Source organism: Pristis pectinata, chromosome 40, assembly GCF_009764475.1.
Source record: "Pristis pectinata isolate sPriPec2 chromosome 40, sPriPec2.1.pri, whole genome shotgun sequence".
NCBI lineage: Eukaryota > Metazoa > Chordata > Chondrichthyes > Rhinopristiformes > Pristidae > Pristis > Pristis pectinata.
The window spans coordinates 5,043,103-5,070,317 of NC_067443.1; the positions used below are offsets into that span (position 1 = coordinate 5,043,103).

At 51.0% G+C, this 27,215-nt stretch overlaps 1 protein-coding gene across 1 annotated transcript; it reads left to right on the forward strand.

Moving 5' to 3' along the window:
* Window positions 1–1,471: 1,471 nt before the first annotated feature.
* On the forward strand, window positions 1,472–18,648 carry hax1 (HCLS1 associated protein X-1). Its single transcript, XM_052045953.1, has 7 exons — window positions 1,472–1,677; window positions 2,438–2,637; window positions 6,333–6,526; window positions 12,384–12,438; window positions 13,159–13,274; window positions 16,457–16,610; window positions 18,131–18,648. The coding sequence occupies exons 1-7, from the start codon at window positions 1,625–1,627 to the stop codon at window positions 18,259–18,261; spliced, it is 903 nt and encodes a 300-aa protein (XP_051901913.1). The 5' UTR covers window positions 1,472–1,624; the 3' UTR covers window positions 18,262–18,648.
* The last annotated feature ends 8,567 nt before the right edge of the window (window positions 18,649–27,215 follow it).

Consider the following 27,215-nt stretch of genomic DNA (forward strand, 5'->3'; position numbering starts at 1 on the left):
GATAAATGCCATGAAAATTAGCTCTTTGCAGCACTACAGTACATTACAAACATAAGTGAACATAAATTATTATATAACTTATATGACAAAAACATAACACTAGTGCAAGTTGAGAGAGAGAGAAAAATATAGTCTGAGGTAGAATTAGGGTTTTTCAGGTTGGTTCAAAAAGCGAATGGCAGTGGGGAAGAAGCTGTTGTTGAGCCTTGAGGTGTGGGTCTTCAGGCTCCTGTACCTCCTGCCAGATAGCATCAAGAAGAGGGCATGATGACAGCTTCATTCATTATAGTCCAAAGAGCTATACTGGGCGGCCTTCATAATCCCCAGTCATCGGTAGAAGCTGGAGATGCAAGAGACTGCAGATGCTGGAATCTGGAGCAAAACATAAACAAACTGTCAGAGGAACTCAGAGGGTCAGGCAGCATCTGTGGAGGCAGAGCGATGGTTGATGTTTCAGGTTAAGACGCTGCATCACGACCTCGTGTTCCCAGACTGTAGCCTCACCCTATCAATGTATGTTGGCTCTAATGTAGCCTCTGAGAGAGCTACTCCCAATCTGCAATGGGCTAAATGCAGCTGGTTTCCAGCTGAGCCTCCGTCAACATGGAGATGCCCCTTCCCGAAGTGACTTTAGGCTTGTTGTATTTCAGCGGTGGCTCATTGGAAGAGGTTACGGGTTTGAGTCCTGCTCCAGAGAATCAAACAACAAAATCCAAGCTAATGCTTCAATGCAGTGTGGAGAGAGCACAGCACTTTTGGGAGGGTGCAGTGCAGAGGGAGTGCTGCAGTGCAGAGGGAGTGCTGCAGTGCTGAGGGAACACCGTGCTGATGGATGAGAATTGCCAAGGAAGTGGCAACCATGAACACTACTTTGTTATTGGTTTTATTTGCACTATTTATTTATTTTGTAACTCAGAGTGATTTATGTCGTTGCACTGTACTGCTGCTGCAAAACAACACATTTCACCACATATAAATCAGTGATAATAAACCCGATTCTGATTCGGAAGGATTGCTGCACTGTCAAGGGTGCCTCCTTTAAAGTGGAATAATAAAGCAATGGAAGTAAAAATTGCAGATGGAAGTTAAAAGATCTCACAACTGCTCTTAGAAGAAGAGCAGGAGTGAAGGATTGCTCCTTAGGGGTTGGGTCCTGAGGCCAATATTGATGCTTCAATCCACGTTGGTATTGGTTTATTATTGTCACTTGTACTGAGGTACAGTGAAAAACTTGTCTTGCAAACCAATCATACAGGTCAATTCATTACACAGTGCAGTTACATTGAGTTATAGTTAGTGTCATAGAGTTTAAATTTAAAAGTTTAGAACGATTATAGTAAGGGTAATGAGTAGATCTGTAGAGAGCAGCTTGCAACGTGTCGTCACGCTCATTACTGTTTAGATCATCCATTGCGCAAGTTCCCCGCCTTTGGGGTTGTGCTGAGGCTCCTGACAGATTCCCTGTGGAAGTTGCAGAGTTCAAGTGCCAAGCCCTCAGGAGGGGACTGTCCCTTTAAATGGGCTTGAGGTCGCCGCGGAGCTGTTTTACGACGCTGGTTTGCGGCAGGAGGTCGGACGCCGAGCGGGGTTTTGCGGCAGGAGGTCGGCGGACAGCTGCGGAGCGATGAGTTTGTTCGGGATTTTTCGGGGCCTCTTCGGCTTCCCGGAGCGCGGAGGGTGAGGAGGCGCCGGGCAAACGTTACCGTGTCCCCGTCCCCGTCCGCCTGAGGGAGCGGGGGAACCATCGCCCAGTGCCTTCCTCCTCTGTCCCCCAACTCCTCCCATTCGCCCGCCCGCCCACTGCCCCCACCTTTCCCCCCAACACCCTTCACTCCTCTTCCCCCCCCCCCCATCTCTGGCCACCCGGTCCCTTGTTCCCATCACTTTCTCCCTCCGCCTTTCTCCCCAGTTACACACACCTCCCTCCCCCTCTCCCCCCCTCTCCCCCTCTCCCCTCCCTCCCTCTCCCCTCCCTCCCTCCCTCCCCCTCCCCCTCCCTCCCTCTCCCCCTCCCCCTCCCTCTCTCCCCCTCCCCCCTCTCCCCTCCCTCCCTCTCTCCCCCTCCCCCCTCTCCCCCCTCCCTCCCTCCCCCTCCCCCCTCTCTCCCTCTCTCCCTCTCTCCCCCTCCCCCCTCCCTCCCTCTCTCCCCCTCCCTCTCCCCCTCCCTCTCCCCCTCCCTCCCTCTCCCCCTCCCCCCCCCTCCCCCTCCCCCTCCCCCCTCTCCCCCTCCCCCCCCCTCCCCCTCCCCCCCTCTCCCCCTCTCCCCACTCCTCCCATTGCCCACCTCCTGCTTGCCTCGCCACAGCCCTGCAGCCAGCCCCTGCCCTGGACCCTCCCCAAGTCCAGCCATTCTCTCCCCCCGGCGCCCGGTTACAACTCCCCCCACCCCCTGCAGCCCCAAGACACTGAGCCGCTCTAACCCTGTGTGTGGTCTCAGGGATCCGTTCTATCGTGGGACCGTCCTGGATGAGGAGGGGGACGATGACGAGGACTTCGATGGACACCGGGCCGACCCCTTCGGATTTGGCTTTGGGCCCAGCGGGCAGCCGTTTGGCGAAGGCTTTTCTGGACTCTTCCGCGAGATGGACGAGCTCTTCAAAGGAATCGGGAGCTGGGATGTGCCCATGGGACAATTTGGCAAGTTGGCTCAGCCCCACCTCCCTCACCTCACCTCACCTACCTCACACCCCCCTCCCCTCTCCTCCCCACCGCCACCCTTCACCCTCTTGTCCTGGACTCACCCACCAAGGGAAACAACTTAACCACATCTACTCTGTCCGGTCCTTTCAACGTTCGAAATGTTTCTATGAGGTCCCCTCTCATTCTTCTGTACTCCAGTGAATACAGTCCAAGAGCCGACAATCGCTCCCCGTGTGTGAGCCCTTTCGTTCCGGGAATCGTCCTCGTAAATCTTCTCTGAACCCTCTCCAACATAAGTACATCCTCCTTAAGATAAGGGGCCCTCGTAAAACTCCCCGCACATTCTTCCTTGTCACTATTTCTAAACATCGCTTGGTTGCCTCCTTAAAGACCAAGTGCTGGGAGGTGGGATTAGGTCTTTTTCGACCAGCACAAACATGACAGGCTGAATGGCCTTCTGTGTTGTAAAATGTCCAGGATTCTATTAGCGATAGATGCCGGAGGAGATTGTTTGGCCCATCAGACCTGCTCTCCCGTTCAATAAGCTGTGGCTGTACTGAGTGCAGGTCACCAGCAGTAGCCCAACTAGACACAGAGAGGGATACAGATCCATCGCCAACCATCAGCACCCATTTTTTTTCACTAATCCAACCCTAATCCATTTTATTCTCCCCTCATTCTCATCAACTTTTCCCAGATTCTACCCATAACCCACTAGGGGAGCAGTTTAACAGCAGCTCGTACAGGTACAACATCATTATAGGAAGGATGTGGAAGCATTGGAAAGGGTGCAGAGGAGATTTACCAGGATGCTGCCTGGTTTGGAGAGTATGCATTATGAGGAGAGACTAAGGGAGCTAGGGCTTTACTCCTTGGAGAGAAGGAGGATGAGAGGAGACATGATAGAGGTGTACAAAATATTAAGAGGAATAGACAGAGTGGACAGCCAGTGCCTCTTTCCCAGGGCACTAATGCTCAATACAAGAGGACATGGCTTTAAAGTAATGGGTGGGAAATTCAAGGGAGATATCCAGAGAGTGGTTGAGGTGTGGAATGCACTGCCTGGAGGCAGGTACATTGGTCAAATTCAAGAGATTACCAGATAGGCATATGGAGGAATTTAAAATAGAGGGATATGTGGGAGGTGGGAGGAAGGGGTTAGATAGTCTTAGGTGAGGTTTAAAGGTCGGCACAACATTGTGTATTGTGCTGTACTGTTCCATGTATCCCCTACACGTCGTGGGGATGTAGGAGGAAACCGGAGCACCCGGGTGGGGGTGGGGGGGAAACACCCGCCGTCGCATCGAGAATGTGCAAACTCCACACACAGGCAGTGCCTAAGGTCGGGATCGAACCTGGCTCCCTGAAGCTGTGAGGCAGTAGCACTACCCTCTGCGCCACTGTGCTGACCCTGCTGTCTATTCGGTTCCTGCAAGGTATTTTAGGCCTACAAAGTAACCCATATCCACCTGTCCCATCACGCCCAGGTCCTCTACACTTCCTAAACGTCCTTCCAATGCCTAGTTAGCCTTCACATTTCTATTTGGCTTCCATTCCCTGTCCTCCTGGGCCGTCCACTGATCTTGTCCTGATCTCTACAGCTTTGTTCCTCAGCCTCACGCGCGCAGCCATTCCTTCCCAGTCCTTCATATATTTATTTTTCACCTGTGTCGCTGCCATTTATGGCCTGGCTTGACCCTCCTCTCCTCCTGAGAATGTGTGCTTGAGTCGTCATTTGCGAGTTGCTACTGAGTTGTGAATGCTCCCAGGGCGCTGCTGGGGAGGGAGTTCCAGGAGTTAGACCCGGTGATGATGAAGGAATGGCCAATGTATTTCTGGATCAGGGTGGTGTGTGACTTGGAGGGGAATCTGCAGGCAGTGATGCTCTTGGTAGTAGAGGCAGTGGATTTGGGAGATGCAGTATAATTTATGTTCTGTGTGTTGTCTGTACCTCCGTGTCTGTGCAAGCAAGCAAATTTTTCATTGTAACTGTACCTCACTGTACATGTGCAAATGACAAGTCAAGTTGAGTCAAGTCAGGTTTATTGTCATATGCACGTCTATGTACGCACAGGTGCAATGAAAAACTTGCAGTAGCATTAGAGACACAATATTCAGAAGATAAACATGGATTGTACATGGATTAATGCAATTAGAACCAAAAACGATGAACAAAGTTCATTTTAGTGCATAGTGGTCATAATGTTGCTATTACTGAGGTAGTCATTAGGGTTGTGCCGGTCGGTTCAAGAACCGAATGGTTGAAGGGAAGTCGCTGTTCCTGAACCTGGTGGTGTGGGACTTCAGGCTTCTGCACCTCTTGCCTGATGGTAGCTGCGAGAAGATGGCATGGCCCAGATGGTGGGGGATCTCTGATGATAGGTGTTGCCTCCTTGAGGCAGCGCCTCCTGTAGATACTCCCGATGGTGCGGAGGGAAACTTGGCACTGAGTAACTGCAGCGCACCAATGTACGAAGATGGAGTCTGCTCAGATGGTGACCCATCTTGCAGTGGAACATGTTGTTATGAGGCTCCCGTACCTCATCTCCCTCTAACTCTGTCCCCCTTTGTGTCCCGTCACCAGTTCTGATGCAGGGACATTGACATGGAACATTGACTTTGCTTCCCTCTTCACAGACGCTGCCCGACCTGCCGAGTGTTTCTGCCATTTTCTCTTTGACTAGACAAGGGGGCATCACTGCCTGCAGGTTCCCCTCCAAGTCACACACCACCCAGATCCAGAAATATATCCGCCGTTCCTTCATCATCACTGGGTCTAAATCCTGTAATGCCTTCCCCATCAGCACTGTGGGAGCACACGGACAGTGATGGCTCAAGGCGACAGCTCATCCCCACCTTCTCAAGGAGATGAGTGTTAGGCCAGTGACACAGAGTTTCTGAAAAATAGGCATCACAGGTAGACAGGGTGGTGAAGAAGGCCTTTGTCACGCTGGCCTTCAGTCAGGGCATTGAGTACAGAAGTTGGCACGTTATGTTACAGTTGTACAAGACATTGGTGAGACTGCACTTGGAGTATTGTGTTCAGTTTTGGTCGCCCTGCTATAGGAAAGATGCCATTGAGCTGGAAAGGTTGCAGAAAAGATTCACGGGGACGTTGCCAGGACTCGAGGGACTGAGTTATAGAGAGAGGTTGGAGTAGGTTGGGACTTTATACCTTGGAGTGTAGGAGACCCTATAGCGGTGTATAAAATCATGAGGGGCATAGACAGGGTCTTTTTCCCAGGGTAGGGGAAATCGAGAACTCGAGGGCACAGGTTTAAGGTGAGAGGGGAGAGATTTAATAGGAAACTGAGGGGCGACTTCTTCACCCAGAGGGTGGTCTGTATGTGGAATGAGCTGCCAGAGGAATTGGTTGAGGCAGGTACATTAACATAAGGCACTTGGACAGGTACATGGATGGGAAAGGTTTAGAGGGATATGGGCTAAACGTGGGGAAATAGGACTAGCATAGGTGGGCATCTTGGTCGGCATGGACCGGTTGGGCCAAAAGGCCTGTTTCTGTGTTGTGTGATTCTGTGACTATAGGACTGGCCAGGTCAACAGCAGAGGGGGTGGCTAGTTGCGAGCTTGGGACTGAGGACTGAGGACGAACATCTTGCGTGACAGAGGAGAACCAAACAGTTGTGAAAATAATTTTCATTCTTGTTTCTTCACCACCCCCGCCCCCCCAGAGTTTCCTGATATCGACACCCACCCCCTGCCTGGAGGGTCCGAGGAGGGGGTGAGGAGGCGGGCGCCTCGCGATTGGATGCTGAAGCAACCTGACAGCGAGCCGCCCGGCTTCAGCGGGGAGGCAGGAGGTGAGCCCCGGCCGGGGGACAGACCCACCGCTCCCTACCGGCCCCCCTGGAATCCCTCGCGAAACGTAAGCTCAAGTGTCACAGCAACGTGGGGGTGGTTGTGGGGGAGATGGGTGGGTGGCGGGTGGGTGGGTGTGGGAGAGGTGAGTGGGTGGGGGGGAAGTGGGGGGAGGTGGCTGGGGGAGGTATGGGGGTGAGGGGAGGTGGCTGGGTGGGGGTGAAATGAGGGGAGGTGGGTGGGGGGGGCAGGAGGCCATTCAGCCCTTTGGGTCTGATCCGCCATTCTATCTCGTGGGGGGGGTGTTCACCAGACGGGTTCCGGGGATGGACGTCTCCCCTCTTATCATCAGAAGTCGAGTTTATCGTCATCTGCACAAGTCCATGTGTGCACAGGAGCATTGCAAAACTTGCAGCAGCGTCACAAGCAGATGCTCAACATTCACGTTGGGGTCTTTCAGTCCAGGTGAAGGGTCTCGGCCTGAAATGTCGACTGTCCGTTTCCCTCCACAGATGCTGCCTGACCCGCTGGGTCCCTCCAGTGTTTTGTGTCTTGCTCCAGATCCCAGCATCTGCAGTCTCTTGTGTCTGCAGGGTTGGAAGGTTTGCCATGTGAGGAGAGATTGGACCCTTATCCTCTGGAGACCAGAGACTGCAGATGCTGGCATCTGGAGCAACAAATAATCTGCTGGAGGAACTCAGTGGGTCGAGCAGCATCTGTGGGAGGAGAGGATAGAAAGGAGGCATCTCACAGATGCTGCTGGTTTGCATGTCCTTACGGTGAATTTGGAATCAGTGGTGGTAACTACAAATCCAGACTGACTATAAACTCTCTGGAGTTTGAGTTGGGAAGTTTAACAGAATCTGTACAAAGCATTAGTGAGGCTACATCTGGCATGTTCCTATTTATGGAAGGAGTGATTCCATTGGAAGTGATTCATAGAAGGCTCAGTAGGATAATCCTCGCCATGGAAGGATTACGTAGAACAACGAACAGTACAGCACAGGACAGGCCCTTCAGCCACGGGGTCTGTGCCGAACAAGATGCCACATTAAACTAGATCTCTTCTGCCTCCAGATAATCCCACATCCCTCCATTCCTGCATATTCCTGTGTATCTAAAAGCTGCTTAAATGCCACTATCGTGTCTGCTTTCACCACTACCCCGGCAGCCTGTTTTGGGCACCCACCACTCTCCATGCATTTTTAAAAAAAGAACTTCCCCCACTCACGTTTCCTTTAAACTTTCCTCCTCTCCCCTTAAATGCACATCCTCCAGTACTTGACATTTCTATCCTGGGGAAAAGATTCTGTCTGTCTACCTGATCTGTGTCTCTCATCATTTTATAAACCTCTATCAAGTCTCCCCTCAAGCCTCCAGAGAAAACAAATCAAGTTGTCCAACCTCTCTTTGTAGCACCTGCCCAGGCAACATCCTGGTGAACCTCTTCTGCACCCTCTCCAAAGCCTCCACATCCTTCCTGTAATGGGGTGATCAGGATTGCACACAATACTCTAAATGTGGCACAACCAAAGTTTTGTACAGCAGCAACATTAGTATTGGTTTATTATTGTCGCTTGTACCAAGGTACAGTGAAAAACTTGTCTTGCATACCAATCGTACAGGTCAATTCATCACCCAGTGCAGTTACATTGAGTTAGTACAGAGTGCATTGATGTAGTACAGGTAAAAACAATAACAGTACAAAGTGTCACAGCTACAGAGAAAGTGCAGTGCAATAAGGTGCAAGGTCACAACAAGGTAGATCGTGAGGTCAGGGACCGTCTCATTGTATAAAGGAACTGTTCAACAGTCTTATCACAGTGGGGTAGAAGCTGTCCTTAAGCCTGGTGGTATGTGCCCTCATGCTCCTGTATCTTCTACCTGACGGAAGCGGAGAGAAGAGAGAGTGACTTGTGTATTCAGTGCCCCAACCAATGACGACAAGCATGCCACGTGCCTTCTTTACTACCCTATCTACTTGCGTGGCCGCTTTCAGCTATGGACTCAGACCCCAAGATCCCTCTGTACAGCAAGCAGGGAAGGTTAAATAGGTTGGGTCTCTATTCACTGGAGTTTAGAAGAATGAGACAAAATACTGGAAACACTCAGCAGGTCAGGCAGCATCTGTGGAGAGAGGGAAACACAGTTAATGTTTCAGGTTGAAGGTCTGTCAACACTTTTCTCTTTGACTTGAAACATTAATACATTCTCTTTGCTGCCTGACCTGCTGAGTTCCTCCAGCATTTCCTTTCCTTGACTTTGTTTCCAATGTCTGCAGTTTTTTGATTTACACTCAGAAGGATGAGGATATCTTAATAATAAAAAAAAAAGACATTTAAGGGGGCTAGATGGAGGTAAATGCTGAAGGAATATTTTCTCCCTCGTGGGACAGTCCAGGGTGTGGCCTCGGAACAGGGAGGTACCTGTCGAAGTCTGAAATTAGGAAAATTTCTACTCTTGTGATTCCTTGGAAGTCCTTTGTCACAGGGAGCTGTTGGGGCAGAGTCCTTGTGTACATGTAAGGCTGAGATAGATTTCTAGAGATGCAAGAGATTGCAGATGCTGGAATCTGGAGCAAAAAACAAGCAGTGGGTCAGGCAGCATCTGTGGAGAGAAACGGACAGTTGACGTTTGGGGTCGAGACCCTTCCTCTGGACTTGCACCCCCTGTGGTTTCCACTGCTCTGCAGCTCTTCGACCACATTCTCACCCAGACTTGCTACCATAACCACGGGTCCTTCCCAGACAGGCATCTAGTTGGGGGAATTAAGGCTTGTGGGGGAAAGGATTTGAATGTTGGATTGGCCTCGATCCTATCGAACATGGGTATAGGCTCGATGGGCTGAATGGCTCCTGTTGTTTCTATTGACACAGTCCTGGGTCTTCAGGGAAACCTGGCAATGTGTGACTCCAGACCCACCAAGGTGGTTGATTCATAGCTGCTCTCTAAAACAGCTCAGCAATGGTAATTGGTTTATTATTGTCACTTGTACTGAGATAGTGGAAAAACTTTGTATCCATACAGATTGTTCCCAAGGGTCCATACTGTGCTGTACTCTTCTATGTTCTATAAGCACATTGAGGTAGTACAAAAGGGAAAAGTAATAATAGAAGTATAGGGTTACAGAGAAGATGTAGTGCAGGCAGACAATAAGGTGCAAGGCCACAATGAGGTAGATTGTGAGGTTGAGAGTCCACCTTATCGTACTAGGGAACCGTTTAATCGTTTTATAACAGCAGGATAGAAGCTGTCCTTGAGCCCGGTGGTACATGCTTTCAGGCTTTTGTGTCTTCTGCCCGATGGGAGACGAGAGAATGTCCGGGGTGGGAGGGGTCCTTGATTATGCTGGCTGCTTTACCGAGGCAGCAGGAAGTGTAGACGGAGTCCATGGAGGGGAGGCTGGTTTGCGTGATGGACTGGGCTGTGTCCACAACTCTCTGCAGTTTCTTGTGGCCTTGGGCAGAGCAGTTGCCGTACCAAGCTGTGATGCATCCAGTGACGTCCAGGAGAGAATTACAGAGGCTGATGTGGTGAGAGGGATGTGGAGAAAGGCCCCGTCTGCAGATCCAACCCTCCTTGGTTCTGTGAACGACCCCCGTCCGTGTTGGGCTGAACTTGGGAAAGGACGTCACCTGGATGGGAGGGGCAGGCACTACTTGTTGAGGATGTAGAGCTGCCGGGCATGGTCCAGAGGCAGCTTAGCTGCTGAAAGCTGCCTCCGTGCAGTTGTGTTGGGGTGGGTGGTGCTCAACACTGAGGTGTGTTCCACAGTTGCCAGAGGCAACCTCTTGCATGGTATCTGTGTTTTTGCATTATCAGTGGAGGCATTCCTCTCTGTAAGGCAAGATAATCAAGAGTCCACTGCAGCTTTAATTGAGACACACAACCCTGGGATCCCCAGTGATGGTAAAAAGGTATTCACGGGCACAGATTCTTGAAAAATGTTTTAATTGCATGCTTTTCAAAATAGATGTGCAGGGAACTCAGATTAACACACTGGGCTCCAAATGGGGAAATTAAGAATGGAAATATCTGCACTAGACCAGTTTTGGCAAAGAGTTCAGTGGCACAGTGGGTAGAGCTGCTGCCTTACGGCCCCAGAGACCCAGGTTCGATCCCGAACTCCGGCGCTGTGTGTGTGTGTGTGTGTGTGTGTGTGAAGTTTGCATGTTCCTTCCCCCTGTGACCGCGTGGGTTTCGTCTGGGTGCTCTGGTTTCCTCCCACGTCCCAACGACGTGTGGGATCAGTGGGTTAGATTAATGTAAGTTGTCCCCCTGGTGTGTTGAATCTGGAGGGAGTTCATGGGAATGTGGGGAGAATGGGTTAAAGGGAAAATTAGTAAGGGAATGGGATTGTTCTCTGAGCTGGTATGGACTTGATGGGCAGATTGGCCTCCTTTGTTGTGAAGGGCATATTGGAAATAAGTGTTTCCAGTATTTTCTATTTTCAGTTCGGATTCCCAGCATCTGTTTGGTTTTTAATCCCCGGAATAGTGAGCAAAGGTTGGACAAGCTGGGTTCTCATCCAGAGGAGCTTAGAAGACTGGGAGATGGTTTAAGACCATAAGACATTGGAGCAGAATTAGGCCATCGAGTCTGCTTCACCATTCGATCATGGCTGATTTATTTTTCCCTCTCAACCCCATTCTCCTGCCTTCTCCCCATAACCTTTGATGCCCTTACTAATCAAGAACCTATCAACCTCCGTTTTAAATACACCCAATTACTTGGCCTCCACTGCCGTCTGTAGCAATGAATTCCACAGATTCACCACCCTCTGGCTAAAGAAATTCCTTCTCATCTCATTTCTTAAGGGATGTCCTTTTATTCTGAGGCTGTGCCCTCGGATCCTGGACTCTCCCACTGATGGAAACATCCTCTCCACGTCCACTCTATCCAGGCCTTTCAATATTCGGTAGGTTTCAATGAGATCCCCACCTCTCATCCTTCTGAACTTCATCGAGCCATCAACCCCTCCTTACGCATTAACCCTTCCATCCCCAGGATCATTCTCAGAAACCTGGACCCTCTCCAGAATCAAAACATTTGATTGAAACATAGAAGATCCTGAGGGATGTTGACAGTGCAGTGGGATGGAGAGGATGTTTGCTTTTATGGGACAGAGATGAGGCAGAGAATTTCCCCTTGGTGATTGGTCTGACTTCAAATCCCACCACAGGAGGAATTTTTAGTTCTGGAATTAAACCAAAAACAAAGAACCAGGAATGATGATCACAAAGATGTTGGATTGTCATTAAAAACAAAAACTGGTTGGCCAGTATTCTTCAGGGGGAGGGAATCTTAACCTAATTTAGCCTCTGTGTGACTCCAGTGCGATAGTAATGCTCATCTTGTAAGCAATGGCCTAATCAGGAAAAACAAATTAGTCAAAGATTTGGAGATCCCAGCTGCTGGAACCTGGAGCAACAAACAATCTGCTGGAGGAACTCAGCAGGCTGAGCAGCATCTGTTGGGATGTTTGTCAGCCAAAGAGTTGCTGTGTCCTGGATGTCTTGCCTGAAAGTGCAGATTAAACAGGAGCGTTCATTAAACAATTGGATTGATACCCAAAAGAGATGTGTGCAAGGCTGTGGGGAATGGGATTGCTCAGGCGGGGAATGGGATTGCTCAGGCAGCGAACTGGCACAGCCTGGAAGGACTGCCGATGGGGCTTTGATGATTTGGTTAAATGGCAATGGCTGGGGAGGGCGGGAGTCTTCCAATTCAGCTCGAGTCGAGGGCTTTGACTCGGCCGTGGTTTGCATGAGGGAGCTTGGCGACCAGTGGAACTGACTGCCCTGCTGTGAGGGGCATTGAGACTCGGGGAGTGTTGGGAGACTGGGCGGGGGGATGGGAGATAAGGGTGGGGTTGCGTTCCCAGTCGCCAGTGGAGTCTCTGACCGCGAGCGTTTCCGTTGCAGTTTGAAGACCTCTGGGACAGTCTGCGGAAGGGTGAAGCCAGGAAGCAGGATCAGGGTGAGTCACAGAGTTGGTGGAGGGAAGGCTGGGTTTGTGCGATGGACTGGGCTGCGTCCACAGCTCTCCGCAACTTCTTGCGGTCCTGTGCAGAGCAATTGCCATCCCAGGCTATGATGCATCTATATTAAAAAAAGTTGCTGAGGGTCATTGTGGACATACCTTCTGTAAGATAAGAGATATCTTTATTAGTCACATGTACATCGAAACACACAGTGAAATGCATCTTTTTGTGTAGAGTGTTCTGCGGGCATCCCGCAAGTGTCGCCACACTTCCGGCGCCAACATAGCATGCCCACAACTTCCTAACCCGTACGTCTTTGGAATGTGGGAGGAAACCGGAGCACCTGGAGAAAACCCACGCAGACACGGGAAGAACGTACAAACTCCTTACAGACAGTGGCCAGAATTGAACCCGGGTCGCTGGCACTGTAAAGCGTTACGCTAACCGCTACACTACCGTGCCTGCCCTATAGTGCTAGAGTGAGGCAGTATGATGGGGTGCCAGCCAAACGGGATGCTTTGTCCTGGATGATATCGAGCTTCTCGAAAGTTGTCCAAGCTGCCCTCACCCAGGCAAGCGGAGAGTGTTCCCTCACAGTCCTGAACGGTGCCTTGTAAATGGGCTCAGTATGGGGGGTTTTTCTGTGAACTCCACTTGCCAATTTCCACCATAGCCGCTGGGTGGTTGAAGTAACCCGATTCCCGTTGCCTCCACAGACCTGGACTCCAAGGTGACCTCCGAAGGCTTGGAAAGTGCCCTCAAGCCAGCTGAGCCCCAGAGTAAATCCTACTTCAAGAGCATTTCGATTTCCAAAATCGTCCGTCCTGACGGGGTGAGTGATGTTCCAAGCGCACCACGGTTTATCGCCTGTCTCTCTCTCTCTCGCTCTCGTCCCCTCACCGGGCGACCCACCTTGTGGAACTGCCGCAATCCGTGTGGGGAAGGTGCTCCCACGGTGCGGTTGGGGAGGGAGTTCCGGGATTTAGGAATAACAATGTTTTGGCTACAAGTGCTTGGAGACTTCTAACTAACTCCTGCAAACTGGAGGAACGACACCTCGTATTCTGCCTGGGTAGTGTAGAAGCTGACGGCATGAACATTGAATTCTCCAATTTTCAGGTAACCTGCTCCCCCTCTGTCCCTTTTCTCTCTCCACCTGATCCACCCAGTTCCTCCTACACCCACCCCAGCGCCCCCGTCACCCACACGCTCCTCCCACTGGGTCCTCTTTCCCCCCCCACTGTTCCCATCTGCCCTCTCCACTAATTTGGTTCCAGGCTTCACCTTCCTCTCCTATCAGATCCCAACATCTGCGGCCCTTTGTTGCCTCCACCTCTCACCTCCCAGCCTCTGTCGCTATTTCCCCTCTCCCTCTCCCTCTCCCTCTCCCCTACTCCATCTGCTGCCTATCACCCCTCATCATTTGGATCCACCAGCTCTTGCCCCACTCTCCCCCTCGCTTTACACTGGCTATCTCCCCTCTCTGCTCTTTATCCAGATGAAGGGTCTTGACCCGAAACCTCGACTGTCCATTTCCCTCCACAGATGCTGCCTGACCGGCTTGAGTTCCTCCAGCATCTTGTTTCCTGCTCCAGACTCCAGCACCTGCAGTCTCTTGTGTCTCCACAGTGTAGATGGGAGGTTGACGTTGGCACAGATTTGGTAGAGTCATGGAGCAGTACAGCAGGGATACAGGCCCTTCAGCCCAACGAGTCCATGCTGACCATGGTGCCCGCCCATCTAGTCCCTGCGTTCAGCCCATGTCCCTCCATGTTCCTATCCAAGTTCTTCTCAAATGATACTGTTGTACCTGCCTCACCCACTTCCCCTGGCAGCTCGTTCCATATACTTACCATTCTCCGTGTGAAAAAGTTGCCCCTCAGGTCCCTTTTAAATCTTTCCCTTCTCACCCTAAACCTATGTCCCCTAGTTTTGAATTCCCCTACCCTGGGGAAAAGACTGTTACCGTCCACCTTATCTATGCCCCTCATGATTTTATAATCCTTTATAAGGTCACCCCTCATTCTGCTATACTCCAAGGAATAAAGACCTAGCCTGGCCAACCTCCCCCTATAACTCAGGCCCTCTAGTCCTGGCAAGGTCCTTGTAAATGCTTTCTGCACTCTTTCCGGTTTAATCACATCTCTCCTGTAACAGGGCGACCAAAACTGTACATAGTACTCCAAGTGCGACCTCACCAAAGACTTATACAACTGCAACATAACGTCCCAACTCCTACACTCAATGCACTGACTGATGAAAGCCAGCACGCTAAACCCTGTCTTCCTGTGATGCTGCTTTCAACTAATGATGCACTTTACTCCTTGGTCCTTCTGTTCCATAGTACAAGTCCTACATTGGTTTGACTTTCCAAAATGCATCACCTCACACTTATCTGTATTGAAATCCATTTGCCGCTCCTCAGCCCACTTCCCTAACTGATCAAGATCCCCCTGCAATCTATGATAACCTTCTTCACTATCAACAACACCTCCTAATTTCACGTCATCCGCAAACTTACTGATCAAGCCTTGGCCACTTGCATCCAAATCATTGATATAAATAATGAATAACAAGGGTCCCAACACTGACTCCTGCGGCAAATCACTAGTCACTGGCCTCCATTCCGAGAAACAATCTCCAACCACCACCCTCTGCTTCCTATCTCTGAGCCAGTTTTGAATCCACCTAACTAGCTCTCCCTGGATTCCATGGGATCTCACCTTCCAGACCAGCCCACCAGGCGGGACCTCGTTGAAGGCCAAATAAACAACATCCACTACCCTCATCTACCTTTCTGGTTACTCTTCAAAACAAAAACTCTACAAAGTTTGTCAAGCATGACTTTCCACGCACAAAGCCATGCTGACTCCTCTAAATGCTTATAGATCCTGTCCTTCAGAATTCCCTCCAGTAACTTCCCCACCACTGATGTCAAGCTGACCGGCCTGTAGTTCTCTGGCTTGTACTTGCTACCCTTCTCAAACAACCGAACAACATTCCAATCTTCGGGAACTTCACCAGTGGCTGACGATGTGTCTTCCCTCTCCCACTCTCCCTCTATGACAGTGTCTAATTAGCTGCCGTCTCGGACTACAGGGGGCAGTGACTTACTGTGCACACTCCACTGCAGCTGCTGACTGTGGCATCTATCGTCAAAGGTCCCCACCATCCGGGCCGTGCCATCTTCTCGCAGCTCCCATTGGGCAGGGGGTACAGAAGTCTGAAATCCCACACCAGCAGGTTCAGGAACAGCTGCTTCCCTTCAACCATTCGGTTCTTGAACCGACCTGCACAACCCTAATCACTGCCTCAGTACAGCAAACACTATGACCCCTTTGCACTAGATAGATATCTTTATTAGTCACATGTACATCAAAACACACAGTGAAATACATCTTTTGCGTGGTGTTCTGGGGGCAGCCCGCAAGTGTCGCCACGCTTCCGGCGCCAACATAGCACGCCCACAACTTCCTAACCCATACGTCTTTGGAATGTGGGAGGAAACCGGAGCACCCGGAGGAAACCCACGTAGACATGGGGAGAACATATAAACTCCTTGCAGACAGTGGCCGGAATTGAACCTGGGTCGCTGGTGCTGTAAAGCGTTATGCTAACCCTACACTACCGTGCCTACAAAGCACTTTTTTTTTGATCTAATTGTGTTGTTGTTAAAAAAAAAGTGTATAGTCTATGTTTAATTGTTCTTGTGAATGCTGCTTACCTGATGTTATGTGCCTGTGATGCTGCTGCAAGTAAGTTTTTCATTGCACCTGTTCACACATGGACGTGCAGATGACAATAAACTTGACTTTGACCAGTGGTTGGGGGCAGGGCCTAACAGTTGAACTCCTCGTTGTGGGTCATCTGTCAGTCAGACTTGTTGTAATGCTTCTTGCAGCTAAGTAGTCCTTGGTCAGCCATAGAGACCGTTCACTCGGCACAGGGAGGGGCGATCGGATCCTTGGCCTGTCTTGGTTCATTTATTTCTTTGTTCCCCATTCCCTTCCGCAGACGGTGGAGGAACGGCGCACAGAACGGGATGGAGAGGGCAACGAGGAGACCAAGATAACCCGAGTCCAGGGGGAACAGTCGTACACCACGGTGACCCGGAGGGACGCCCAGGGCAGGGAGGAGCAGACCGAGCAGGTGGTCGGCATGGATGACCGTGAGTGTCTGGGACCCACGGTGCGATGTCGAGCAGTGTTTGCCCATTCCAGGGCAGTGGGTGCAGCTCACAGAGCTGGGGGGAGGGTGGCTTCCAGAGTGACCTGTGATGTGGATCCCTGATGCGTTCGCTGGGAGTCTGTGTGTCTGCGCGGAGCTGCCCCAGGACTCTGTGTGTGTGTGTGTGTGTGTGTGTGTGTGTAGCAAGTCTGTAAGTCGGATGGGGTGGAACTACTCGAGTCTGTGGGGGGAGTGTGTTCTGTGATCCGCTGACTGTGCGTCTACCTGACAGTCCAGTGAGAGGGATGTTCCCTGAGCCCTCCGTGGAGTCTGGGCTTAGCCTTCCCACAGCGCGCTGCGCCCAAGGAGGGGAGGGTAAATGGAAGGGTTATAGAAACAGCATTGACTCGTAGAGCTCCACAGCATGGAAGCAGCCCCTTCAGCCCACTCGTTTATGCCGACCAAGATGCCAAACTTGTCCCATTTGCCCATGTTTGGCCCATATCCCTCCAGACATTTCCTATCCATGTACCTGTCCAAATGTCTTTCAAATGTCGTAATGGTACCTGTCTCTGGCAGCTCATTCCGTGTATCCACCACCCTCTGTGTGAAGAAGTTGTCCCCCAAGTCCTTTTTTAAATCTTTTCCCCTCTCAGCTTAAACCCGTGCCCTCTAGTTTTAGACCCCAGAACCCCCGGGGGAAACAGGGCTGTGATCTGTCCACCTTGTCTATGCCCCTCATGGTTTTCCTCTTGTTGGGGTTGCCCCCTGCCCCCAGGAAGCTGCAACTAATCATAGAATCATAGAACAGTACAGCACAATACAGGCCCTTTGGCCCACAATACTGTGCCGACCTTTAAACCTCACCTAAGATTATCTCACCCCTTCCTACCACATATCCCTCTATTTTAAATTCCTTCATATGCTTATCTAACAATCTCTTGAATTTGACCAATGTACCTGCCTCCACCACCGCCCCAGGCAGCACATTCCATGCCCCAACCACTCTCTGGGTAAAAAAACCTTCCTCTGATATCTCCTTTGAACTTCCCACCCATTACCTTAAAGCCATGCCCTCTTGTATTGAGCATTGGTGCCCTGGGAAAAAGGCACTGGCTGTCCACTCTATCTATTCCTCTCAATATTTTGTATACCTCTATCATGTCTCCTCTCATCCTCCTCCTCTCAAAGAGTAAAGACTTGGTTCCCTTAGTCTCTCCTCATAATGCATACTCTCTAAACCAGGCAGAATCCTGGTAAATCTCCTCTGCACCCTTTCCAACCCTTCCACATCCTTCCTAATAGACAGGAGAAAAGTGAGCAGTGAACAAGTTGGTGGGGATGTCCTTGGATCCTTCCCAACCGGGGCAGGGTTGGGTCGAGGGGCAGGTGCAGAGTGAGGAAAAGGATCAACCGAGGCAGAGACCTCAGAATCCTTGGGGTCTGGATTCCCCCTCCAGTAACCATTCCTCCCCCCTCCTCTCTCTCTCTCTCTCTCTCTCTCATGTCCTATCCACTCAGGAGACCTGCAGAGGTTTGCGGAGAACTGGGATCAGCGGGCGGGGCACGGTGTACCCGGGGAGCCGCCGTCAGCCCAGGACCCTCTGCCTTTCCTCGACCGGCTGCTGAAGGGCCTCTTCTGGAGCCGGTGAGCGTCCAGCCACGTCTGTCGCGGGTGAGGTAGGAGGTGAATGCCGCTCATGACGAGGAACTGCCACATCTCGGAAGAGCCTGTCGGTGTCCGCCAAACCGTGCGGTCTACGCAGTCCGCGCCCTCTTCCTCTCCGCGTAATGTGTGCTCTGTGACTTGTGGCACAGTTTCTTGGACTCAGGAGCCATCTTCCTGTCTTGGCACCTCTCCTGCATCGCTGACTTACTCCCTAAGTCTGTGTTTCCACCAGACCCTTCCCCCCCGCCCCCCCCCCCCCCCCCACCGCGGTCTCCAAATCCCTGTGGTTTCCACAGAGGTTGCCGGGACAATGTCGACCAGCTTTGCGATTGGCCTGTAAACAACTGCAATAAAACTAGGTATTTATTCACATCAGTCGAATGTCTCTCTTAATGCCAGCCTCTGCCCACTCCTACTGCCATGCCCAAGTCAGTAGCTTGCAAGTATGAAACACCCGGTGCTCCCACGGCAGTCTGAGGTGTCATGTGCCCGTAACCAGGCAGGCATCTGCCTTCTCCGTCCTGACGTAGCGTCCGGACCTGAAACAGCGGCAGTTCCCCTCCGCCCCCACAGACGCCGCTCAATCCGCTGAGTTCCTCCAGCAGGTTGTTTGTCGCTCCAGATTCCAGCGTCTGCGGCCTCCTGCATCCCCATCTGCCTTCCCTTCCTCACCAGTCACCTAACTGCCTTGTGTGAGCACCGAGACTAACTCGACAAGTTTGCCTCTGGCAGGACCAGACGGGGACCAAATGGCCCCTTGTTCCTGCCCCACACGTTGGACGATCTTCTGCCCCTGCGCCACTTCCATCCTCTTAACCCCACCGTCTCTGATCATGTAATATCTGAAAATCGAGTCCCGAGGCAGGGTTTTGACCTGAAATAGTGAATGTTCCTGCCCCCACGGCTGCTGCTCGACCCGCTGAGTTCCTCCAGCAGATTGTTTGTTAGAGAGCTGTAGAGCAATATGGGCCCTTCGGCCCAACCAGTCACTGCTGACCATGGTGCCCACCTAGCTAGTCCCAATTTCCTGCATTCAGCCCATCCCTCTACAATCCCCGCCCCTCCATGTACCTATCCAAGTGCTTCTTAAATGATACTATTGTACCTGCCTCACCCACTTCCTTTGGCAGCTCGTTCCATATACTCACCACCCTCTGCATGAAGAAGATGCCCTTCTCAGGTTCCTATTAAATCTTTCCCCTCTCACCCTAAACATGCCCCCTAGTTTTGGACTTGCCTACCCTGGGGAAAAGACTGTTACCATCCACCTTATCTATGCCTCTCATAATCTTAAACATCTCTATGAGGTCGCCCCTCATTCTCCTATGTTCCAAGGTGTAAAGACCTCGCCTGGCCAACCTCTCCCTATAACTCAGGCCCTCTGGTCCTGGCAACATCCTCGAAAATCTTCCCTGTGCTCTTTTCAGTTTAACCACATCTCTCCAGTAACAGGGGGACTCTTGCTGTCTATCCTGCTCTCGTCTTGAATATCCAGGGTGATTGAGCCTCTTGGAGAGAGAATTCCCAAGATTCCCTGCCCCATGAGTGAACAGATTTCTCCTCATCTCCATCCTGCGCTTAAGGCGTCCAGAGAAACATCATCCCTCCACCTACCCTCTCAAGCCCCTCAGGAAGTCTGATTGTGTCTCGTTCTGAACTCCAGAGATTGTGGACCCAGTCTGCGCGACTTCTCCCAGTAGGACTGGTCTGTTTTCCCAGGAGAGGCTCTGGTGATCGGAAAGCAAAAGGCGCTGGAAATCTGAAGTAAAAACAGAGAACCTCGGAGATACTCAGCAGGTCAGGTGGCATCCGTAGAGAGAGAACCCGGGTTAACGGTTCAGGTCGATGAGCTGGCTGCTACCCGGTAAACCTTCGCTGCACTCCCTCTATTGGAAGTGTAATCCTCCTCGTGTAGGCAGATCAGAGCAGTGCACAGTCATCACCTGTAAAATTGTGTCACTGTGAGTACCTCTTTCATTACTGTGAAACACTTGAGTTAGCTGGTCGCTATTTAAATGCACCCCAGGGTTGCACATGCTAAATGAATGCTGTTCTCCCCATGAGCATAGAGTCGTATAGAAATTGGTAATTGATTTATTATTGTCACACGTACCGAGATACAGAGAAAAACTTTGTTTTGCATGCCATCCATACAGATCATTCCAAATATCGAGGTAGTACAAAGGGAGAGCAATAACAGAATGCAGAATGTGTTACAGATACAGAGAAAGTGCAGTGCAGACAGACAAGGTGCAAGGGCCATAACAAGGTAGATTGTGAGGTCAAGAGTCCATCTTATCGTACTAGGGGACCATTAAATAGTCTTATAATAGCGGGATAGAAACTGGTAGTACATGCTTTCAGGATTTTGTATCTTCTGCCCGATGGGAGGAGGGAGTAGAAAGTTGAAGGTGAGTTTATTGTCCGATGCACAAGTCCATGTGTGCACAGGTGCAATGAAAAGCTTATTTGCAGCAGCATCACAGGCACATAGCATCAGATACACAACATGCGGAAGAAGAACATAAATTGTACAAAATTATACAACAAAGAACAATTAAACAAAAAAAACAAAGCCCGTTTGTAGTGCAAAGTGGTCAAATGGTCATAATGTTGCTGTACCAAGCTAGTAAGATAGAATGACCAGGGTAGGAAGGGTCCTTGATTATGTTGGCTGCTTTCCTGAGGCAGTGGGAAGTGTAGATTGAGTCGATGGAGGGGAGACTGCGTGCATGGCTCTCTGCAGTTTCTTTTGGTCTTGGGCAGAGCAGTTGCCACACCAAGCTGTGATGCATCCAGATAGGATGCTTTCTGTGGTGTGTCTGTAAAAATTGGTGAGGGTGATATCGAGTCAACTAGAGCCATATAGAGTCTTAGAGTTATACAGCATGGAAACAGGCCCTTTGGACCAACTCGTCCATGCCAACCTGAGCTAGTCCCACCAGACAGCCTTTTATTGGCTGGCTATTCAACTGCCAGAGCCATCACTGTCTTTTGTTCTGGGCCACTAGTGTGTGACCCACTCTGACGTGACAAGGGAAATCTGGGCTGAGATACCCCAACTACAGCGTTTGCCCCAGGTCCTTGGAGTTTTCAGCGTCGAGTGCATAAGATCTGGGCCAGAAGTGATGCCTCTGCAGTTGAGTAGCCAGCTATCTAAGCTCGTGGGGAGAAGCCCAGAGGGAGACTGCTGAGAGTGTGTGCGCGGTCCTGGGGCATTCACTGTATAACCAGGGAGACATTTCGTTGCTGTCTCTCTCAAGTTGTCCTATTGAATTGTTAGTCTCCACCACATTAAATCCTCGTACCTAGTGGCTGGGTAGAGCCGCTGCCTCACAGCTCCGGAGGCCTGAGTTCGATCCCGACCTCAGGTGCTGTGTGTGTGCGTGTGTGTGTGTGTGTGTGGAGTTTGCATGTCATCCCTGTGACCACTTGGCTTTCCCCACCCCAGCTGCTCCGGTACCCTCCCACATCCCAATGGGGTGGGTTAATCGGCCGCTGTAAATCGCTCCCCCCCCCCCCCCCCCCCCCAGTGTGTGGGTGGTGGGAGAGTCGGGTGGGAGCGGTGATGGAGAAAGAGGAATAAAGTGGGATTAGTGGAAGCAGAGACGCAACAGACTGCAGATGCTGGAATTTGGAGCAACAAACAATCTGCTGGAGAAACTCAGCGGGTCGAGCAGTGTCTCTGGAGGGAAATGGACAGTCGATGATTCCGGTCGAGACCTTCATCTTCACAATGGGCCTGTGGTACAACGCCAAACGATCAGCTGCCAATCCTTATAGTCTTCGATAGTCTGTAAACCTCTTCTTTCCCTGAGCACCTACACCCCACCAGGGTGCCTACTGCTCAGTACAGAACATTCGTAGTGGGTCTTTATCTCCTCCTCAGAGTCAAAAGGTTCCAGCGTCAAAGTCGAGTTTACTGTCATATGCGCAGGTACATGGTGCACAAGTGCAATGAAAACCTTACTTGCAGCATCACAGACACACAGCATCAGATAAGCAGCATTCACAAGAGAAACATAAATTATACACGATTTTTACAAGGAAGAACACAATTAGAGCAAAAATAAACAAAGTCCATTGTAGTGCAGTGGTCCCAGTGTTGCTGTACTGAGGCAGTGATTAGGGTTGTGCCGGTTGGTTCGAGAACAGAATGGTTGGAGGGAAGTAGCTGTTCCTGAACCTGGTGGTGTGGGACTTCAGGCTCCTGCCCGATGGTAGCTGTAAGAAGATGGCACGGCCCGGGTGGTGGGGGATCTTTGATGAAGGATGTTGCCTTGAGGCAGCGCCTCCTGTAGATACTCCCGATGGTGGGGAGGGATGTGCCCGTGATGTATTGGGCTGAGTCCACTACCCTCCGCGTGTGAGAAGTGGGAGCAAGAGGAGGATATTCAACCCCTGAAGCCTGTTCCACCCTTCAACGAGACTTTAGTTAATCCACCTCGGCTTCACTTTCCTCTCCGTATCCCTCGATTCCTCTAATATCCAGAAATCTATCCATCTCTATCTTGATGCCTGAGCCTCCACAGTCAGAATTCCAAAGACGCACCACCCTCTGGGTGAAGAAATTCCTCCCCATCTCCGTCCTCAACAGCTCTACCCTTCATCTTGAGCCTGTGACTTCGCAGGGAGAGGGGAACAATCCCCCGCCCCTGTCGAGCCCTGCACCTTTCAATGGATCACCCCATTCTAAAGAGCGGAGTCCTGGCTCGCACTGTCCCTGTGCACGTGACGGGCCTGCCTTTCCTGGAATCGGTCTGGTGAATCTTTGTTGCAACACCCTCAATAGCAAGAAACCCCTGCCTTAGGTAAAGGGACCGTAACTGTACACAGCACTCCAGCTGTGGTCTCACCATGAGCCCCTGCAACTGCAGTAAGACGTCTGAACTCAAAACACTCCAGCAGTGAAGGACTACGTACCATTTGCCGTTCTGATTGCCTGTTGCACCTACTTATTGACTTGTCTCTCTCTCTCTCTCTCTCTCTCTGGAATGTTGGAGGTGGGTTCCATACTGACAGAGCGCCACAGTGCCAGATGGGACATAAATCCATCCCTCCCCCTCCCCTCCTCCTGCCCTTTCAGATGTAAAAGATCCCACAGACCCAACTGGCAGACCCCCCCCCCCCCCCACCCCACCGGTGTCCGAACCAATGTTTAATCCCTCACTTGGCACCACGGGGAAAAAAAGAGTTGACCATCAATACCAGCCAGTTGTTTGTGGCCTCTTGCTATGCGCAAGTTGGCTGTCGGGTTGGGCAGTCGTCGGATGTAATGGGCTCAGAGATGTCCTGAACAGGTAAAAGTTGAATGTAAGCTGTCAAATGTCTCAAGCGTGCTGGATGCTGGCAGATGGGCTGAATGGCCTTTGGTGCGTACTCTATACTGGAGCCGTCACGAGCATCTCCACCTGTCGTACCAGCTTTTACCAGTGAGTGGCAATGTTGTCCCATAGATACCCAGCCCTCCTGTCTGTCTCGCTATTTCTCGAATAACACACCAGTGCAAACCCCCACAGTATCCAACGACCGTGTGATCTGTCTCAGAGGCCGATGTCTGCACATCCTTCAAGAGGGTGAACCCTCGCAAGGCATCAGGCCCCGACGGTGTACCTGGTCAGGTACTGAAAACCTGTGCCAACCAACTGGCTGGAGTGTTCAAGGACATCTTCAACCTCTCGCTGCTGTGGTCTGAGGTTCCCACCTGCTTCAAAAGGGCAGCAATCATACCGGTGCCCAAGAAGTGCAGAGTGAGCTGCCTCAGCAACTATCGCCCAGCAGCACTCTCATCTACTGTGATGAAGTGCTTCGAGAGGTTCTGAATGATCCATGAGCACTACCTCATTATTCCTTTTTATTGCGCTATTTATTTATTTTTGTAATTTATAGTTTCTTATATCTTGCACTGTACTGCTGCCACAAAACAACAAATTTCATGTCATGTGTTAGTAAATCCCTCTCCCCGCCTCTGCGCTGGGCATTGGGAGGGTGGGTGGTGATCGACATGGGAGCAGCCTGCCTCTCAAACCTCCCTGGGATTGGTTACTGGTGTGTTCCAGAGCATCCAGGCTGGGATGGGGGGAGGATGGTCCCAGGAGGTGACTGGGAATTGTAACCTGGAAATGTTCAGACAGCATCTGTGGAGAGAGAAGAGTTAGCGGCCAAGGTCGAATGCATTACGACAGACCCTGTTGACACAGGGACACTGTTTATCCTGGCTGGGGTGTTTAGATCCAAGGGGGTCAGCATCTTAGCAGAAGGGGTTGGTCATTCGGGAGAGCTCTTCCCCAGAGCGCAATCAATCTTTGGAGCTCCCTCTGCGCAGTAGAAGGGTGGCTTCTACATTCACCTGTAAAGCCAAGCAGGGAGTCGAAAAGAGCACGGCACTCCCTCCTTGCCACCCCTCCTGCAGTGTAGCACTCCCTCCTCGCTACCCCGAACCATAGGCTGAGGTTTATATGCAGAGCAAAGTGGAACAGCTCCCCAAGGCCGCAGCTCCCAGCTCTGAGTCACTCGCACTATCTACCCAGTTTCAGGAATGTTGCAGAGCTGGAGGAGGTGGTTCCAGAGGTAGGGAGGGTGAGGCCGAGGCAGGATTGCAAAACCGGCATGGCTGTGTGACAAGTACAGGGCGAGAGACGGAACAAACGCAGAGGAGCCCCACCCCTGATTAAGAAACCTTCCTGCTTCCTCCCTCTGCACCAGCCTTCAGTTGGATCCCAGCCCGTTCACAACCTGATTCCTGTTTCTCATCTGAAACCGTGCATTTTCCCTGCTGACCGGCACCCCCTCTCTGTCTCCTGAAACCTGACTCTGTGACAGGGAGATGAACCAGTCAAACCAGAAATCCCTGTTCCCGTCACAGTCTGCTGCATCTGCCTCCGCTGCCCTGAGCCTCCCCTCTCGTCACATCTTCCGGGAGGAGGCCATTTGCGCCACAGCACCTGTACTAGCTCCCTTCCCCACCGCCCTGTCTGTTTGTCCATTTAAACCCCTTCTCCAGCACCTACAGTGGGGTGACAAGTCTTCCCTTGTGGTCTCGCTGGTGTTTTACAAAGGTTCAACGTAATCTCCTTGCTTTTGCATCTACAATGTAAAGGGTAAAAGCAGGAGTGGTGCAGAATCAGATTTATTATCCCTGACTTAGATGATGTGAAATTTGTTAGTTTGCAGCAGCAGTACAGTGCAAAGACATAAAAATGACTATAAATTACAAAAATAAATAAGGAGGAATAACAAGGCATGGGTTCACGGACCGTTCAGAAATTTGATGGCGGAGGGGAAGAAGCTGTTCCTGAATCGTTGAGTGTGGGTCTTCAGGCTCCTGTACCTCCTCCCTGATGGTAGTAACGAGCAGAGGGCATGTCCTGGATGGTGAGGGTCCTTATTGATAGATACGGCCTCTTGAAGATGTCCTCGATGGTGGAGAGGGTTGTGGCCATGATGGAGCTGGCTGAGTCTACAACCCTCTTGTGATCCTGTGCATTGGAGCCTCCATACCAGGCAGTGATGCAACCAGTCAGAATGCTCTCTGCCGTACATTTGTAGAAATTTGCAAGAATTTTTGGTGACATACTGAATCTCCTCAAACTCCTAACGAAGTAGAGCCGCTGACATGCCTTCTTCATGATTGCATCAACGTGTTGGGCCCCAGACAGATCCAACGAGACGTTGAAGCTGCTCGTCCTTTCCACTGCTGACCCCTCTATGAGGACTGGTGTGTGTTCTCCAGACTTCTCCTTCCTAAAGTCCTCAATCAGTTCCTTGGTCTTGCTGACGTGGAGCCGATCTATCTCACTCCTGTACGCTGCCTCGTCGCCATCTGAGATTCGACCAACAACTGTGGTGTCATCGGTGAACTTATAGATGGTGTTTGAGCTGTGCTTAGCCACACAGACACAAGCACAGTGCAAGAACAGGCCGTTCGGCCCCCAGTGTCTGTGCTGAACATGACGCCAAATTAAACTAATCCCATCTGCCTGCCTGTAATCTATATCCCTTCGTTCCCTGCATGTTTGTGTGCCTGTCTAAATGCCCCTTAAACCCCACTATTGTATCTGCTTCCACCACCATCCCTGGCAGCCTGTTCCAGACACCCACCACTCTCTTTAAAAAAAAAACTTTCCCCACACATTTCCTTTAAACTTCCCCCCTCTCACCTTAAAGCTATGACATTTCCACTCTGGGAAAAAGATTCTGTTTACTCTATCCATGCCACTCATAATCTTGTAAACATAGAAAACCTATAGCACCATACAGGCCCTTCGTCCCACAAAGCTGTGCTGAACATGTCCCTTAGAAATTACTAGGCTTATCCATAGCCCTCTATTTTTCTCAGCTCCATGTACCTATCCAAAAGTCTTTTAAAAGACCCTATTCGTATCCGCCTCCACCACCGTTGCCGGCAGCCCATTCCACACACTCACCACTCTCTGAGTGAAAAAACTTACCCCTGACATCTCCTCTGTACCTACTCCCCAGCACCTTAAACCTGTGTCCTCTTGTGGCCACCATTTCAGCCCAGGGAAAAAGCTTCTAACTATCCACATGATCAATGCCTCTCATCATCTTATACACCTCTATCAGGTCCCCCCTCAGCCTCCTTCGCTCCAAGGAGAAAAGGCCGAGTTCACTCAAGGCATGCTCCCCAATCCAGGCAACATCCTTGTAAATCTCCTCTGCACCCTTTCTATGGCTTCAGAAATCACCTTAGCCTCTGACACTTCAAATATACAAGTCTGTTCAACCTCTCCTCAGCGAACACTCTCCAATCCAGGCAGCATCCTGGTGAACCCCTTCGAGGGGCGATGGTACGCTTTCTTGGCTGGAGTGTCCATGTGGCTGGACCAGGACAAGTTGATGGTGATACCATCTCCACCTCAGCACCACTGCTACACACAGGGGCCATGTACTCCACCCCGCCTCCTGACCACCTCT